This window comes from Apium graveolens, chromosome 9, assembly GCF_009905375.1.
Source record: "Apium graveolens cultivar Ventura chromosome 9, ASM990537v1, whole genome shotgun sequence".
In the NCBI taxonomy this organism is placed as follows: domain Eukaryota; kingdom Viridiplantae; phylum Streptophyta; class Magnoliopsida; order Apiales; family Apiaceae; genus Apium; species Apium graveolens.
Window position 1 is genome coordinate 9,972,998 of NC_133655.1, and position 19,971 is coordinate 9,992,968.

General features: G+C 33.0%; 1 protein-coding gene and 1 long non-coding RNA gene across 3 annotated transcripts; both read left to right on the forward strand.

The window, feature by feature from the left end:
- The first annotated feature begins 1,712 nt into the window (after positions 1 to 1,712).
- Positions 1,713 to 2,613, forward strand: LOC141684995 (uncharacterized). The gene is made up of 3 exons (XM_074490124.1): positions 1,713 to 1,958; positions 2,097 to 2,270; positions 2,362 to 2,613. Exons 1-3 carry the CDS (start codon positions 1,713 to 1,715, stop codon positions 2,611 to 2,613), a joined length of 672 nt encoding a protein of 223 aa, XP_074346225.1.
- Positions 2,614 to 13,042: 10,429 nt separating this feature from the next.
- LOC141687442 (uncharacterized) lies at positions 13,043 to 19,409 on the forward strand. 2 transcript variants are annotated; one of them, XR_012561021.1, is made up of 6 exons: positions 13,043 to 13,157; positions 13,252 to 13,424; positions 14,386 to 14,460; positions 15,649 to 15,784; positions 17,475 to 17,561; positions 19,241 to 19,409. It is a non-coding gene; the product is annotated as an uncharacterized LOC141687442 (long non-coding RNA). The 2 variants fall into 2 exon arrangements; XR_012561020.1 differs by lacking the exons at positions 13,043 to 13,157; positions 13,252 to 13,424 and having other exon boundaries at positions 14,276 to 14,460; positions 19,241 to 19,406.
- The last annotated feature ends 562 nt before the right edge of the window (positions 19,410 to 19,971 follow it).

The window sequence follows — 19,971 nt, forward strand, 5'->3', positions numbered from 1 at the left end:
TTTATAAAATAAAATTGAAGATTCTAGATTTTACTAGATCTTACTAGAGGAGTTTCTTCAGGAGTGAGTCAAGAAGGAAAAATTATATATTTTATTGAATCTTTTAATCTTTTGTACTTTAAATTTGTTTCTTTTGCCTTGATTTAATATTTTCTAGATATTTTTGTAATTTACTAAATATGGTGGTAGATATATTTTAATGTTGTGTCTTATTTTAATGGTGGACAGCCTTACTCTAATCCCCGACGCTTTGTTGAAGGCCGGAGAATCAGGAGACTGTTTTTGAAGAAGCTCCCGCATTGTGCTACATCTAAAAATAAGTAAATAGTCAAAAGAATTATACATTAAAAATAATAACTTTAAACAAATATAAATCTAATCACTATATTTTAAAAGTAATCCAAATAAATCTTTCCCAATGATATTCTTTAGATAGCACCTACCTAAATTTATTTTTATTTTCTCCTTTAACCATTTATAAATCATGTAAATTTTCTCTTTGTGCACATGAATGTCGGCATCTTATAACCTTTCAAAATAAATGCTAAAATAATGTTCTTGTTGTATGTGCCAATATGTAAATAAAATATGGATAGCTCATAAATTGCTCATTTCAAATTTAGATGCTTCTCATTAGAACTTAACCAAGTGGACTTTGATAACCTGCTATGAAAATATTATCACAAAACATTAGAGTTTTTGATATAATGTAGTATAAAGCAAATGAATTACCAACTACCTTTAAAATTCGAAATGAAAAAGTAAAATACAGTGGAACCAAAGGAGAATGTTGACAAAAACCGTTTTTGTTTTTATATTTAAGAGGCCAGTGTAACCCGGACAGAAAAATCAAGATTAAAGAGAAATGGATGTACATACATCTCAAGCAATCCGATAGTACATAAATTAGAGTGATGTGACTAAAGTTAAACATATGATAATGTATATATACCCATCAAACTTAAATGGTAATATATACACCCACCCATAACTTACCCACCAAACATAGCATACTTGTTCTAAAATTCTTCCCATACTTATTATACAATCTTCCTTTCTTGATGTCCAATCTCCAACTTTGTGACAAACACATAACATTCATAATAATTTTCTAAATATAATTATTATCCAAATCAATTATGATAATAATTTTTCACCCATATAATTATTACTCAATCTAATTATGTCTTTTATCACCAAGCACATACAACTATTAGGAGAAAACCGAAAGAAAAGTATTAAATGTCCATGCAGACTATCGCTATTAGGAAACTATAAGAGCTACTTGCAAGGCTCCTTTTAAAAACTTCTACTTAAGGGGCTCTTATGATAATATTTGACCCCCAACTGTTGGGCTTTTAATCAAGACTGTTGGGCTATCAAGACTGCTGGGCTTGTTTTATTTTAATTGCTGAATAAATAATAGATAGATTTATCAGATATAGTCTTGTGAGTTAATCATGCACGTAGTTGAGTAGTTTTAGGAAGCGTTTGAATTAGTAGCAGTACTGGAGTAATAGTAGGAATTTTTTCAGTTTTTTTCTGCACCACCTTCCTGGTTGGTTTCTATTATTTATGTATTGCAGTTTCTTTTAGTAATACAACAACGCAACTTTCTTTTCTCAGTTTTATATCTCAAACACTTTACATAAGTCTGTCTGTATAAAGATTGTAGACAATATTTTGCTATCAGAGCTTGATAAAACCAGTGGATGCCCAAGTACATGCCTAAGACATCAGTTGTAATGGAGACGCAGAAGCACAAAGAAGGCACTATTGGTTTGAGTTATCCTATGTTGGCGAAGAACAACTACACGTCATGGTCACTGAAGCTAAAAGTCTATATGCAAGCACAAGGAGTGTGGGATGCTATAGACCCAGATGACCCAAAGGTAGCTGTGGAAGCAAGGATGGATAAAATAACATTAGCTACTATCTACCAGAGCATACCAGAGGAGGTATTGCTATCCATTGTTGAAAAGACATCCGCCAAGGAGGCCCGATCAAGACAATGTGCATAGGCGCTGACCGTGTACAAAAGGCGAAAGTACAGACGTTAAAGACGGAGTTTGAGACGATGAGCATGAGGGAAACAGGACCAGCTTGACGACTTTTGTATGAAGTTGTATGGTATAGTAACAAATATCCGTGTTCTAGGAGAAAATATGGAGGAATCCAACGTCGTGAAGAAATTGCTTCGTGCAGTTCCTTCAAGATATTTGCAGATTGCTTCAACCATAGAGCAATTTGGAAATATGGAAGAGATGACGGTAGATGAGGTGGTGGGTCGACTGAAGGCCCATGATGAAAGGTTGCGTGGACTAGGCAGAAAGCACTGGAGGTCAACTTCTGTTAACTCAGGAGGAGTGGCAGAAAAGATCGAATAAGGGTGGCCTTGAAAAGTATCATTCTGGAGGTGGGAGTCGTGGTAAAGGAAAAGGTTTTGCCAAAAGCCACAGTACAGACAAAGGAAAACAGGGCCAATCCGAAGATGGAGGTCGTGAAAATGGCTCAAGACGTGATAGGAGTAAGCTGAAATGCTATAATTGTGGCATTTACGGTCATTACGCATCAGAATGCAGAAAACCAAGGCGAGAAAAAGAGAAAAAATAAGAGGCAAATTTGACACAGATAGTTGATGACGAGCCAGCACTTATGTTGTCTGAAAAGAATACAAGTGACGGTGAGCTTGTCTTACTAAACGAGGGAGGAGTTATTCCTAAGCTAAGTGCAGATGGTGACAGAAAAATACAGAGCAACTTATGGTATCTTGATAACGGGGCAAGCAACCATATGACTGGGGATCGATCTAAATTCAAGGAACTAGATGGAAATGTAGCTGGGAAGGTTCATTTCAGAGATGGATCAACAGTCAGCATAAAGGGAAAGGGATCGATAGTTTTTAAATGCAAGAATGGAGAACAGAGGTTGTTGAAAGAGGTATATTTTATCCCAACTCTTTGTAGTAATATCATATCTTTGGGTCAACTGTCAGAAGAGGGGAACAAAGTAATTATGAAAGCTGAATTCTTGTGGGTTTATGACACGTCTGGAAAGCTGGTGATGAAGGTACGTCGATCTCCAAACAGACTCTATAAAATAATTATTGAGGATACAGGAGGTGTTTGCTTGTTGTCAAGAGCTGAGGAAACAACTCGGTTGTGGCACACCAGACTGGGCCACGTTAATTTTAAGGCTATGTCAATTATGTCAGAAAATGATATGGTGTATGGTTTGCCAAAAATGGTACAACCAAAAGATGTGTACCAGGGTTGTCTGGTATCTAAACAGACCAGAAAATCATTTCCTTCAAAAATGACGTTCACTGCAAGCAAAATTCTGGAGCTCATCCATGGTGACTTGTGTGGTCCCATTTCACCGCCAACACCAGGTGGCTGTCACTACTTCATGCTGCTAGTTGATGATTTAAGTAGAGTTATGTGGGTGTACATGTTGAAAACAAAGGATGAGGCTCTGGATTCTTTCAGAAAGTTCAAAGCTCTGGTTGAAAATGGTCAGTGAAGAAAAAATAAAAATCTTGAGGACAGACAGAGTGGGGAGTTTTGCTCAGCAAAATTTAATGAATTTTGTGATGAAGCAGGCATCATGAGACATCTCACGGCACCATATTCCCCGCAGCAAAATGGTGTGGTTGAACGTCGGAATAGAACCGTGGTTGAGATGGCAAGAAGCTTGTTGAAAGAAAGGGAAATGCCATCAAAATTTTGGGGTGAAGCAGTAAGGCACGCTGTTTACTTGTTGAACCGACTACCCACTAGAGCTCTAACTGGAAAAACACCCTACGAGGCTTGGTCAGGTAACAAACCAAACATTGATCATGTTAAAAATTTTGGGTGTATGTCACATATGAAAATTTCTGCTGTTTATGTTAAGAAGTTGGATGACCGGAGTAAGCCGGTTGTGAACCTCGGTAAAGAACCAGGGTCCAAGGCATATCGTTTATTTGATCCAAAATTAGGGAGAATCCATGTAAGCGGGGATGCCATATTTGAGGATTCGAAAGGATGGCCATGGAATGACACAGAGATGGGTATGGGTGTTGTAGCACCTACATTTTCTGTGATCAACATTAGCACAGGGGTGACAGAAACTAGTGAGTTTGAGCTGGAGTCCCAGTCACCTTTATTTCAGTCGACTCCATATACTCCTGAGAATTCTCGACTATTAGAGTCCTCACAGTCAGCTGAACAAACAAGCAGAGCAGCAGATTCATCACAAAGCATTGAACCGAGAAGATTCAGGTTGTTGGGAGAAATTTATGATGAAACAGAAGAGATAGAATTGCCTGATGATTTACTTCTGCTAAGTGTGGAAGAGCCCTCAAACTAACATGAAGTAGCCAAAGAAAAGGAGTGGAAAATTGCAATGAATCAAGAGATAGAATCGATAGAAAAAAATCAGACTTGGAGGCTAACAGAACTACCAGTTGGAAAAAGGCCGATTGGGCTAAAGTGGGTTTTCAAAGTAAAGAAAAATACTGAAGGAGAAGTCATCAAGTACAAAGCCCATCTCGTAGCAAAAGGTTATGTACAAAAACAAGGGGTTGACTATGAAGAAGTTTTTGCCCCGGTTAGTCGGTTGGAGACAGTCCGGTTGATCTTGGCTCTTGCAGCTAAAAATGGATGGGAAGTCCATCATTTAGATGTAAAATCCGCCTTCCTCAATGGCGATTTGCAAGAGGAGGTATATGTTTTTCAGCTCGAAGGTTTCGAAAAAACTGGTGAGGAACATAAAGTGTACAGGCTTATGAAATCTCTCTACGGACTGTGTCAGGCGCCAAGGGCATGGTATGCTCGCTTAAGGAGATGTCTTGAAGGACTGGGTTTTACTAAATGTCAACACGAGCATGCGGTTTATACACGTAGAGAAGGATATGAGTCTCTGATAGTGGGTGTCTACGTGGATGATTTAATAATTACTGGGACAAGGCTGTCGAATATAGGAAAATTTAAAGAGCAGATGGCTAAAGAGTTTGACATGTCTGATTTAGGCAAGTTGTCATACTACCTGGGTATTGAGGTCAAGCAAGGAAAGGACTACATAGAATTGAAGCAGGCTGCGTATGCGAGAAAATTATTGGAGAAAGCTGGGATGTCTGAGTGTAACTCTGTGAAATATCCTATGGAGCCTAAAATCCAGTTGCACAAGGACGAGAAAGGAAAGGCTGTGAACCCAACTGATTATAAAAGCCTTGTGGGTAGTCTGAGATATTTGGTGCACACACGCCCAGATATTTCATTTTTAGTTGGTGTTGTTAGCAGATACATGGAAAGACCCACTGTCCTCCACTTGAATGCAGTGAAGTGTATAATGCGATACGTACGTGGAACAGTGGGCTTCGGACTGGTTTACTTGAGAGGTAAAGGGAATTATCTATTAGCAGGGTTTTCGGACAGTGATTTAGCTGGCAACTTGGATGACAGAAAGAGCACAGGTGGGTTAGCATTTTATCTGAATGAAAGTTAAATATCCTGGGTGTCACAGAAACAAAAATGCGTAGCTTTATCTTCGTGTGAAGCCGAGTTTATGGCTGCAACTGCTGTAGCATGTCAAGGCATATGGTTGCGTAAATTTCTAAATCAAATCTCGGATGCATACATTGGACCTATGGAACTGTACGTTGACAATAAATCTGCAATTGATCTGTCAAAGAATCCAGTATTTCATGGACGCAACAAACATATTGATATTCGTTACCACTTTATTAGAGATTGTGTTGAGCGTGGAGAAGTGATCCTGAAGTATGTTCGAACAGAGGAGCAGAAGGCTGATATTTTAACCAAAGCCATGTCGAAGGTGAAGTTCGAGCAGATGAGAGCGTTACTGGGAGTTAAAGATTTAGTCAAGAAAAGTCTTTGATTAAGGAGGTGAATGTTGGGCTTTTAGTCAAGACTGCTGGGCTTGTTTGATTTTAATTACTGAATAAATAATAGATAGATTTATCAGATATAGTCATGTGACTTAGTCATGCACGTAGTTGAGTAGTTTTAGGAAGCGTTTAAATTAGTAGCAGTACTGGAGTAATAGTAGGAATGTTTTCATTTTTTTTCTGCACCACCTTCCTGGTTGGTTTCTATTATTTATGTATTACAGTTTCTTTAGTAATACAACAACGCAACTTTCTTTTCTCAGTTTTATATCTCAAACACTTTACATAAGTCTGTCTGTATAAAGATTGCAGACAATACCAACAGCCCTCCTCAACATCCTCTCTGTTTTTTTTATTATATTTTCTATTCCTAATGGTCACATACACAAATATATTTCATAACCGCTCGATATTTAAAAGCTTTTTTTAAGAAGTCTGAATCATCACTGAAAATCTCTCCCAAAATCTCTTCTCATTGTTATCATTTATTCATACTATAAGCCTAATGGATCCTCAAGAAATGAATGAATATTTAAACAAAGAAGAAGAGGAAGACGAAGAAATCGATAAAGGGATCCACTTGTTCTAAGAGTAGTTCAGAAAGGACCATATGAGTTTAAAGATGACAAAGGGAGAGTCAAAGATGTTGATGCACTTACTACTGAGGAGCTATTAAAGATTGGATACAATGGAAAGCTAGAAGCATGCTTATTATGGGTCCAAATCAAGCTGAATATGATAAATTATCATCTTTCAATACTGTCAAGGAGATTTGAAATGCTCTTGAAACATACCATGAAAGATTAAAAGCATTGAGGAAAGTTAAACTTAGTGCTCTATTGAATGATCTTGGAAACTTCAAGCTTGAAGATGTTGAAACTATCAAGGAAGCTTAAGTAAGGTTCCAGAATACAATAAATGGTTTACAAATATTGGGAAAGAAGATTTCACAAGAGGAGATCAACATGATAGTATTTAGCTTGGTTCCTTTTATCTATCAATCCAAGACTACAATTTTGGAATCTGCTACAAATTCTAATACAATGGATCATCTAACTATCTTTGCTGAGCTGGAAAAATTTAAGTCAAGAATTGAAGCCATCAAATCTGAACGTGTCAAACTACCAACTGAGAAAATAATAATTTATATTTGCACTCGTCTATTAACAAGCTGAAATCAGATGAGGGCTAAGAGTCAGATGAAGAAATGACTTTCATGTCCAGGAAAATCAAGAAACTGATTGAAAAGAAGAACAAAATGAGGAGAGACAAAGGAAAAGCTTTTGGTGCAAAGAAAGATTCAAAGGAAGACACATGTCATGAATGCGGAAACCAAATTTACTTCAAAAGAGATTGCTACAAGCTGAAAAATAAGTTAAAACGGCCTAAACATGAAGCTGATTTCAGAGACAAGAGGAAATCTAAAGCACTTCTGACTTGAAGTGATGATTAAGATTCAAATTATGACGAGTCAAGTGGAGAGATGGTTAACTTAGATTATGTAAGACTTGAAAAATCATGTGAAACTGATTACAATGGATTAGACTCAAGTAGCAAGGTAAATTTTATTAGTTCTAAAGTACATTATATTTTTTCTTTAGATGAACTAGCCATGCAGGATAAAGCTATTCAATCAATGATTGAGCTTATAAATTTAAAGAATGAGAATTATGAGCTAGAATAAGAAAATATTCATCTTCGAATAGTCATTTCAGATCTAATGGATTCCAAATCAAATGTTAAAATAATAAAAAATCTCAAGGAACAGATTGCTCAACTTAAAAAAACAACCAACAAATTATGAGTAGGAATGAACAAAAGAACTCAAGGAAGAACAAGCTAAGAAGAACAAGCTAAGAAGATCAAGGAACTGGAAGATGAAATCAAGAATCTTCAAAAATAAAGGGGAAAGTTTGTTCAAGGAAAAGAAGTACTCAAATCTATGATCCAACAAACTCGAGTTCCTTTGGATAAAGGTGGTCTTGGAATGGCATCTACATCAAAGGATCATTCTCTGAAGTATGAAGGCAAAAATGGGATTTTAAGTGACTATGTTCTGCCCAGGAAAGGTGGCAACACGGGTGGGAAAAAAGGTCATCTAGCTAAGCAATACAAAGTTAAACGGGCAGTGTCAAAAAGATGGAATAGACAGACAGCTCACCGGAGCAAGCTGTTAAACCAAAATGGCAAGTTGACAAGACCGGCAGAACAAAGAATCAGACTCCCAAAATATTTAAAATTAGGCTAAAAAATATGATTTGAATGTTTTATATGTTCTATCTACTAACCATGCTGGACCCAAGCTAAAATGGGTAACAAAATGTTTAGTTATCTTTATTTGTTTTGTAGGTTTCTCTCATGGCAAAATTAAAGTCAAATTAATGGATTTTGGATGGTGGTGCAACAATGCACATGAGTGGAGACAAATCTCAGTTTTTTAGTCTAAAGATGAAGAAGGGTGGAAGTGTCATAATTGATGATAACAAGACTCTTTCTATTCTTGGAAAAGGAAAAATTAGTAATTGTATTGTGTCTTTAAATAAAGCTCAATATGTTAAAGATCTTACTTAAAATCTGCTTAGTATAAGTCAATTATTTAATGATGGTCATAAATTAGATTTGGTCAACATGAGTGTATTATACTTGTGGGTTCTAATAAAATTCCTCTAGTTGCTAGTATAGAATTTTTTTATTTATGTATTGGATTTTGAAGAACAGGAACAATCATGTTGTTTAGAAGCAATTGATATAAGTCTAGAAATTTTGCAAAAAAGACTTGGACATGCACACATGAAATTACTTAGCAAGCTATCAATAAAATAGCTAGTTCGAGGATTACCAAAATTGAAGTATGTTAAAATAGAAACATGTACTTCTTGTCAACTAGAAAAGCAAATCAGAACATCACACAAAGTAAAGAAAGTGGTATCAACTTCTAAACCTTTAGAGATTTATTTGGTCCGGAAGCTTATAAGAGTATTGCAGGTGGTATGCTTTTGTTCTTGTTGATGATTATTCTAGCTATACTTGGGTATTGTTATTATCTACTAAATATTGTGCATTTATTCCAAAAGGACTTATAGATCTACGAAGTGATCTATAAGCTAATCAAGTTACTTTAGAATAAGCATGAAACAAGACTTATAGATCTACGAAGTGATCATGGTGGTTAATTCCAAAAGGACTTTATTCCTTACTGTAAAAAAAGTACACATCAATTTTTTGCATCTCGTACACCACAACAAAAAGGAGTTGTGGAGCATAAGAACATGTCATTGCAAGAAACAACATGGACTTTGCTTCAGGAAAGCATGTTGCCAAGGACTGTTTGGGCAAAAGCTGTCAACACAACAAGTTATGTTCTTAACATAGTGCTAATCAGGCCATTACTCAACAAGACTCCATATGAATTGAGGAAGAAGAAACCTAATATTGGGTACTGCAATATCTTTGGTACAAAGTGCTTTATAATTAAAATGTCTAAAAGGGATGGTAAATTGGGTTCTAAATCTTATGAAGTTACATTTTTAGGTTATTCTTTAACAGGTCATGCATATAGAGTGTATAATATATATAAAAATGTTGTTAAAGAGTCTATTGATGTCTCATTTCAAGAGTCTAATGATGATCTATCAAGGGAAGAGGAAGACGTTGCAGGTACTGGTACTGGCAGCGAGCTGGCAGTGAAGAATACTGATTCGCAGTAAGTTGACAAGTCAAAAGATGCAACTCCAGAAGTTGATAAAAAAGCTGGAACTTCTTCATCTATTGATAAAACTTTGGAACAGTTATCTAGACTTACTTTGAAAGGTCCAAGGAGAAATAGAGCTACTGAGAAGCTTCATAATATATTTTGATGGTAAGTATCTATTTGAACAAATGAGGAAGTCATAGCTCAAAATTCTCTACCAAAGTCATCTCAGACAGTGACAAATCATCCTCCAGAATTAATTTTGGTGATAGATCAGAAGGAATTAAGATAAGAAAAGGTACAACAAATATTTGTGCTTTTTCAGCTTTTCCAAGCTAGGGAAGAAACAAAGAATATCAATGAAACTCTTAATAATTAAAATTGGATCATGGAAATGCTAGAAGAACTCAATCAATTTGATAAATGTGATGTTTGGGTGGCACAAGATTGGAATCAATCAGAATACTACTTTCATTTGCATGCTACAATAAAATCAAGTTATACCAAATGGATGTAAAGAGTGTGTTCTTAAATGGATTTCTTAAAAAGGAAGTTTATGTCAAGAAACCTCCTCGATTTGAGAATGAAAAATATCCAAATTACACTACAACAAAATAGGCCAATTACGACGGCCAACTTACGATGGAAAAAAATGCGCGCCCAATTAACGACGGAAAAAAGTAAAACGTCGTAATTATTTACGACGAAAGCCAAAACCGTCGTAAGTTTAGTATTTTATTAATAAAATTATGCACGACACGATTAAACAAAAATAAAAATTATTTGAAGTTGCGACGATGTGAACATTTCGTCGTAAGTTAAATATTTTTATTAAAATTTTAAATTGAAATTAAATAAAAAAATATTTCATCTCAATTTACGACGAAATATTTGTGACGGAAAATATTTGAACATCCAATTTACGACTGAAATTAAAATTTTGGCGGTAAATTTGACTTTTCTCAAATTTTTTGCGGATAATAATTTATGACAGATTCTGTTTTAAATTAGCACATGATTTTTGATAATTTCAATTTTTAAGAAATATTATTTCATGATACAACCATATTAATGTCAACATTTATTTGTATGGGTGACATTTGAAGAATTTCAGAAAAAATTAAATATTTTGATAAAATTATTTAATATGAAACATTTATTATATCACTAATATATATATATATATATATATATATTCATCTATACGGTAGGATCGTTGAAAATTATTTTTAAAATAATCGTAACACTAATTCAGGATTCAACACTAGTTATTTGTACTAGTCAAACTGATACCTGACTATTAAAATGTCAAACCAAATAAAATTATTTTAAATTCAAATTTTGGTTATATCACTAATATATATATATATTGACATACATACGGTTGGATCGTTGAAAAATATTTATAAAATAATCGAGACACTAATTCAAGATTCAACATTAGTTAGCTGTACTAGTCAAACTGATGTTTGACTGTTAAAATGTCAAACCAAATAAAATTATTTTGATATGAAATTTTGGTTATATCACTAATATATATATGGGGCTACTCCAATAGAAACCAATTTAGAATGGAAACTAGAAACCAAATAATTTTCTTTTTAAAATTAATTCGAAACATAACACATATGGTATGCAAATCGATCGTTGAGAGATGTTGAAAAATACAGTGAAATCAGATTTTTTAAAATATTACGGTTTGACGGGAAATATCAAATTAAAAACGGAGGGAAAAAGCTGAAATTGGGTTTGGGAGAGTGCAGGATAGTTGGGTGGTGTGATTTAGGGGGACCATTAGATTAGGTAGATCTAATGGCTTACATTGGTTCTAAGTTTCTATTTTAATTTTAGTTTGTATTTGACCATTTCCCTATATATATATATTGATATCCATACAGTTGGATCGTTGAAAAATATTTTTATAATAATCGAAACACTAATTTAAGATTCAACACTAGTTAGGTGTACTAGTCAAAATGATGCTTGACTGTTAAAATGTCAAACCAAATCAATTTATTATGTTATGAAATTTTGGTTATATCACTAATATATATATATTTATTGACATCCATACGGTTGGATCGTTGAAAAATATTTTTAAAATAATCAAAACACTAATTCAAGATTCAACACTTGTTAGTTGTAGTAGTCAAACTGATGTTTGACTGTTAAAATGTCAAACAAAATAAAATTATTTTGATATGAAATTTTGGTTATATCACTAATATATATATTTATTGACATACATACTGTTGGATCGTTGAAAGATATTTTTAAAATAATTGAAACACTAATTCAAGATTTAACACTAGTTAGTTGTACTAGTCAAACTGATGATTGACTGTTAAAATGTCAAACCAAATAAAATTATTTTGATATAAAATTTTGGTTATATCACTAATATATATATCTATTGACATTCATATGATTCGATCATAGAAAAATATTTTTAAAATAATCGAAACACTAATTCAAGATTCAACACTAGTTAGCTAAACTAGTCAAACTCATGCTTCACTGTTCAAAAGTCAAACCAAATAAAATTATTTTGATATTAAATTTTGGTTATATCACTAATATATATATCTATTGACATCCATACGGTTCGATCATTGAAAAATATTTTTAAAATAATAGAAACACACATTCAGGATTAAACACCAGTTAGTTGTACTAGTCAAACTCATGCTTTACTGTTAAAATGGCAAACCAAATAAAATTATTTTGATATGAAATTTTGGTTATATAACTAATATATATATATATATATATATTTACATCTGTACGGCTGGATCATTCATAAATATTTTTTAAAAAATTGAAATATCAACATTGGACTAAACACGGATAAGTAGCACTAGTTAAATCATTGGTTGATTGTTAAAATAGCAAATGAAATAAATTAATTTTTTTCTGAAACTTTTGTCATATCACCAATATACACAGTTCTTGACATCCATACGGTTGGATCATTTATAAATATTTTTAAAAACCAAAATATTGATAGAGAACTTGACACTGGTAAGTAGTTTTAGTCGAATCACTAAAATATATACATCTTTTGTTTTTTGAGTATCTAACCATATAGATGTCAATATTTTATTTTTTTTAAGTAATATTTTGTTTTACTAAATTAATAATATGTTGTAATTTTAATGTAAAAGAAAAAATTAAGTATTACTTTGATTCCTAAATAAATAAATAATATAAAAGTGATAAATACATTTTTAAATAAATAAAATCTTATAGATAAATGAGTTAGATATTTAAATATTATTTAAGATATTTTGTTTAATATATTTATATAAATTTTAAAATACAGGTAAATTTTAAATCGCGCTCATTATTTCATTTTTCACCGGCCGCCCTATTTATTTTTTCACTTAATCCTGTTTTTGATTAACCCCTCTTTGTCTCTCTCGCTCTTCCAACTCCCTCTCTCTCTTCCTCTCTCTCCTAAATCTTATTCTCTCCCTCTCGTTACTTGAAGTATAGATCTAGTCACGGAGTGTCAAATTAATTGATTTCAGAATCTCTGGACACGGTTGTGTGTGAAATTTGAAAGCTTTAATTAAGGTTTCTTCAAATTGGGGTTCTAGATTTCAATTAGGGTTCAAATCAAAGTTTCTCTACTTAAACTCGACTTTTTATGTTCTCTCTTTCATTTCAGGTCCTCTTTAGTTGATTTTGAGGAAAGTGGAGGAGGGGGATTGTCTCCTGGGAAGTTGAGGAGTTTGTTGATGGGAGTTGAGAAGTTGAGAAAACAAGGAAGGCCTCAAGAAGATGAAGAAATGGATTTTAGTTTTGACTTGAGATCTCAAGATTTTGAGATCCATGACAATGGTATTTTACACACACAAAAAATATTTTTTGTTTTTGTTATTTCTGGATTTTTAACTTTATGAAATAATGGTATTTAAGTGTTTTTTTGTCTAATTTATATGGCTTGATATAAGTGGAAAGTGTGCTAGTATCAATGACGACAAAATAACAACTAGATCGATGAAGTGGAAAGTGTGTTGTATTGTATAACGCGTAGAACAGGTAGCTTGCTTTGCTTCTATATGACTAACAGGTAGAAGTGGAAAGTGTGGTAGTATCAATAATTTCAAGTTTTGGACCGAGTAATCGATGATGGGAGCATACTAAATGTTACTCCTATAAGATAAAGCAATCTATGAAATAGCAAGTTTAATATAAATGCAGTGGTGCTGATTTTAATCACAAGTTTAATATCAAAGTATGAGTCCTAAATAGAATTGATCTGTATTTTAAAATTTAATTGTTGTTATTGAGGAGAGTTTGCTAAGAGTAGAAATTTGCTCTTATTAGATCGGAATAGTTGCTGAAGCAAATTGAATAAGGGTTTTAATATGCCATATTTCTCTATCTCTATGTGTATATATGTACATGTAATTGTGCTAATTCTAATTGTCTAGCAGTGAAGTTATATTGTTGCGTAGAGTATGGTTTATTAGCCATTTGCTGGTTTTTAGATCGGAATTTAACGCTAGCAGTAAAGTTCTGGTTTTGATGTGGGGGTTCATCCATTGCATCAAATTCAAATATTTTTTAAAAGTTCACGCCAGAATTTTAATCAGATAACAAGGCTAATAATGTTAAACTAGTCAAGGAATAGGATATTAAATTCCATGCTTGAGACATTTTCTTTTCCCCTGTAGCAATTCGATGTAACACCAGAGTAACATGCCAATTGTTGAATACATAAACCAGAAACATACCGTTCCACAGAGGATCAGATTTATGGAACTTGATTGAGCTGATTTTAGTCCTACCATTGCAGCTAAACACTACATAAACATCAGAGAACCCAGTTGACTCAAAAGTGGCCAAGTTGTTCCCTTCAAGCAAGGCAACGGTGAGTAACCACCCTTCCCCCTGTGCTTTAAGTCCATGCTCACTGCCTATGTTTTTAATTATGAAATGATGAGATAAGTTAATAGAAAAAGATTGATGTAACAACACAATAAATACAAATAAATATTATCTAGTTGGATTGGATGAGAAGCAGTAGGAATCAATAAGAATGTAGAAAGTACAAAAATATGTATCTCTTGATTTAATTTAGGTTAGAAACGTAAAATCTAGATATGTATAGCATGTTGGCAGTACCAAACTCAAATTATCAGTATCATACCACAGTTAAATATATAAGAGACTGTACTTACTAAATCACCTGGTTCTTAGCAGGAGAGTAAACATTTTACTTCAAATTAATTGTAAAATTGACTTGAAGAACATACATACTTTAGATAAATACCTCTCTTAACCCTGGCATGCATAAAACGTGATACAAGTGCCAGCACCTGTTGACCTTGAAGAACTAATATAAAACATGCAATAACTTCCCCAACAGAATCTGGCAAGTCCAACCTAACAAATTCAAGCCCTTGAACTGTGTTAGATATGGTTAAGCAGAGGTGCAAAAGCAGATAAAACCCCATAAAAATGGTAGATGTTGTCGTAAAATTAGCAAAATACTAGATACCCAATTTCCAGAGTCCGGCTGTGGCTCCACCTGTAGTGATGCTAAAACTTGTTCCTTGTCGGAAGCAATGTCCATAGGATCAACTAGGGGTACATTTTGAGCCAACAAAGTAGCATGTTGCTCAACACTTTCTCTTACACCTTGTCTTGCCCCATTTTCTATCATACCTCGCATCATATATCGTACTCTGCAAAAAGTTAAATTGGCTTTTATAAGCGGTCTTGTCCCTAAAGCGAAATCTATGTCATTTAAAAGGATTTTATTTCGTGCTACCGGGGTAATGTGTACTTGAAGCAGGCTGTTGTCGGGCACCCAGTCATTGATCCTGTTTGTGGGGAAAAGGTTAATACCTCTGGATTTGGTTGATTATATTCACTTGAGATGAAGTAGTGAAAACTGAAAAGTTTATTTCGTAGAGAAATTGGGTAACGTATATGTAGTCCTTTCATTACCTATTCAGTTGTTTTTACGTATAATTGTTATTGCTTGCATTATTTTTTATATACATACGAGTCGTATATGATAATATTGACTTCCTGACAGTGAAGTATCATACAGGTTGAGAAAAATATATTTGCGGTCTTCGTCTCCGAGGAAAAGCAAAGAATAAAATCCTAAAAATATGTGAAGCTTTTGGAGCAAATCATTATTCTTTTAGTGAGGACTAGCTAAGCAAGCTCAAATGATAACTGAGGTATTCATAGTGCTCCATTTCATGCTTATGTTTCATTCATTGTACATTGTTGGAACTGCTATGTCAAGTTGAAGGGGTCTTGTTCACCTAGGCAGTTGTTGCCCATATTTCTGTCTATTAACAATGAAGTTCCCCTCTTTTCTTTTACTTTCATTGTCGTGCTTTACTTAAGTCCTGCACAATTTTCGCTTAATATTTCACACCTTTTGCGTCGGTTTTAGAGAAAACCATCGCTTATACACATTTAAGTGTTGGTTGCTAGTTTAGGCGACGCTATTGTGCCCATGAGTAGATTTATTGCGTCGGTTGCTATGAATAACCGATGTTTAAAATATACAAATGTGTCGGTTTATAAACAGCCAACGCCTAAAATTAAGATAAGCGTCGGCTGATTGAAACAGTGATTCCAAAAAAATTTCATAAGCGTTGGTTCCCTATGTCGCCAACAAAGGTGAACTGGGCCGGTTGCTAACACAATCTTCTCTCCTCCTGACATACTTCTTCTAAAATTAATAATGAAATTTTGGATTTACTAAAAATCGGTAAAAACCTATCTTTTTCAATATTTGGTTAAAATAAATTTATTAAGTTTTCGTATTTTTTTTATTTCATTTTCAAAGTCATCTTAAGTCCCTAAAAAAATGATCATCACATTATTTTATTTAAATATTTTTATCTTATAATAAATAATTTGTAGTAGATTTTATAATTTTGACAATAAATATAGGAAAGTATGTTTATTTCTTATAAATTTAGAATTATATTTCACAATTATAATTTTTTAAATGTTGAAACAAACATGAAAAAAATGTTTCTTGCACAAATTTTATTTTTTTTCTTAATTTGAAAAAGTTGAACTTTTGTAAGTAGATTAAAAATTAGAGAAATTACCAAAAATACGATTTTTTTTTACAATTTTACTGTTTTTTGAAAATATTTATAAAAATACTATGCAACGAAAATCAACCAAATATGCAAATAGTTCTATCGAGTTTTTTGGCAATCTAGTCAAACGCAAAAACCCGTGGAGATTACATATAATTGCATCAAGTTGCAAAAAAGTCATTTTTTTGAAAAAAAAATATTTGTAAAATCATAATTTTGCAAAAAATTAAAAAGTATATATATATTTGTAAATTTTTTAAAAATTGATATTATTTTTTCAAAAATCTTTTTCAACTTGATTTTTTTTTAAAAAGTCCTAAACATTATATAAATATTAAATATAGAACTTAACTCTTCATAAACCATATTATAGATGTTTACATAAAAATATGTTACACGTAAATTTCGTTTATTACTTGATCAATTTAACGATTCAATTATATTTTAAATTTTTTAGCATTACTTTTTTATCACTTATTATAAAATAATAAACTAAATTCTAATGAAATACCCCTATATATATCTTATCATTATTCACTTTTTAATTATTTATACTTGCGTACCTATTATGTGCTTAACCCACGTTACAAAGCTCAAGCTAAAAAACGTCGATTAGCGTGCAAGTGTAATTGATATTGTATCTCTCTCCACCTGTTCACGAGCAACTTCCTCCCCCTTTGGTCATCTCCCATCTATGACAATGGTTCTCGGATCCCTTCAATCTCTTCTACATAATCTTTCAGATCGATCTATTCTACAAAAGGCAGAAGAGCTATTTAATTTTTTTTTATTTTCTCTAATGCAGAAAATCCATGGAACTGCTTGGCTTAGTTGCTGGGTCTTATCTTAGCAAATCGACTTGGGCTTTTGGATCTTCGTAGCAAATCAATTTGTGAGTTTTCATTCAAATCGAATTGAGCACTCTACTCAATTTATTTATATTAAATTAGAAATGATAATTTTTTAGGTTTTAATTTTGGGGTTTTTATTGAAATTGATTTGACAATCTTTCTATTGAATGTATTTACCAACTAAGAATTCTTAGTTTTTTCTTTGTTTGTACTAAAAAACCTCGAGTTACAATGTAATTGACATAAATGACATGTATGTAATGGACCACTTCAACTAATCTATCTCTATTTTATTCCTAGAATTTGAATTCTGAGCCCTCAACTCTCCACATTTTCCCCCTGTAGTCTATTATATGTTTCTCATCTCTGGTCCCGTGATTCAATTCTTTGTAATTCTCTGCAATTCTCACCTCTGATATTTAGGAATTTGTTTTACAGACACTGCATCTACACTGAGCTACGTGACTAATATTATATAAAACACATGTTACAGGACACTATATAACCAAAATCTTCTGCTTTGTACTCTCATCTACTTAATTATTTTAAATAGAGAGAAAGTGAAGTTTATATTACTGCTTTGGGCTTCTCTTTACCTTTTTGTTTAGGTAACTAATAGATATGAAAATAGCACAATCAATGAGTAAAGCTGTAAATCACTTTTGTTTTCTATCCCTGGCTAATCAAAGTGATTAATTCATATTTATTGACTCTCAAAATTAATGTTCTATTCGTCTAATGTTCTGCTACTATAGATTGTTTGTCAGGATTTTGAATTAATGTCAGTGTTTTTCTTGTCTCGCTTTGTGTCCTAACATGCTTTTATCTGAAACTATCTAGTAACATTATTGAGCATGATTAATAGATTTAAATTTTCAACCTTGTATTAGAATGAAGATAAATAAATCCAAACTTTATTTGAGCAAATATTTTGTGGTAGTTGCTTCAAAGCATAACTATGATAGATCAATGATAAAATTGATACGCAATATTGGTGACTAGTAATATCCATCCATTGTTATTGAAGCCATATAATTTCTTATAAATTTCTGTTCTTCTCTATCTCATTTAGTTTCTTTCGAGGAGAGACCCTATTCTCGTGAAAATGATTGCCGCCACAAATGCCCTTGAAGCTAGGCACAGGAATTCCTTATGTTTTTGCACCTTGTATTTCCGTAATTAATTAAATTTAGAGAAATATCTTCTTAACCAATATGGCTGTGCGGATTGTGTCTACAGTCTCTAAAGAATTTCTTGTGTTCATTTCTTTCACTCTCTCACTTCCTAGAGTTGTCATGCACATATGTCTACATCTTATGCACAACTAGGCAACCCTGAGCTGCAGATTGGCATTATTCCTGGATTTGGAGGTATTTTTTTATAGTTGCTACCACGTGTATAGGTTCTAAATTATGATGATAAGGGTTAAGAAAAGTAACTTTAATCTGAACAGAGAGTTCAACCACTTCTGTTAAATATTTTTGGAAGTACCAATTAGATGTATCTTCCTTACCATGCCAACTTGACTATTTAATGATCATTAATCTTTTCAAGGACGCAAATACTCCCATGCATGGTTAGCGCGTTGAAATCTCTTGATTATCAATGAATTTTATTATCAATGATTTTCTATTTGATTTAACAAATTTTGTTCTCATTTTTGTTACATTTCTATCCTCTTATTTGCATCATAAGATAACGAGTCTCCTTCCTACTGTAGGCTTGTGGTATCAGCTTAGACCTCTGATAGCATGCCTTACAAGGTTGCAGGTTGCTATTCCGAATGAAGTCACAACTCACAATTGAAAGCTGCTATTTCCTGTTTCATTAGCTTCATTTTGAATTAAAACAGTCTGTCTGTAAAATGTAATACTCGTAGATATTAATGTACTTTTTATTCCAAGGATAAACAAGATATCACAAATTTATTTAAATTTATTTTAATTTATTTTATGATGATATTTCATAATTTTACTTTTGCGTGTTTTCCTTTGATGTTTGTTATATTTTTATTTGATGGATGTGTATATATGTGAAGTAGGTTGAAAACAATATCAATAAAATGGGAAAATATATTTTTTTAATTAAACAGCTTTAGCCGTCGATTATTGGAGGAGTGCCGTTATAAATAAATATTATAGGTGTCGGCATTTTTATCAACCGACGCTAATAAAAAGACTATATGTGTCGGTGGTTCAAGATGACCGACGCTGTTGTACATCCATAGGTGTCGGTTATATGCCTTTTTGTGTCAGTTATTAAACCGTCACAGACTAACTTTTAACATTGTCTAATTAACCATCGCCTAAAGCCTATACTTATAGTGTCGCCTACATATACTACGCCTAATAATCGACACCTTTGACCTATTTTAACCGACACTAAAAGCCAAGTTTGTACTAGTGGTACTTGAAGCAGGTTGTTGTCGGGCACCCAGTCATTGATCCTGTC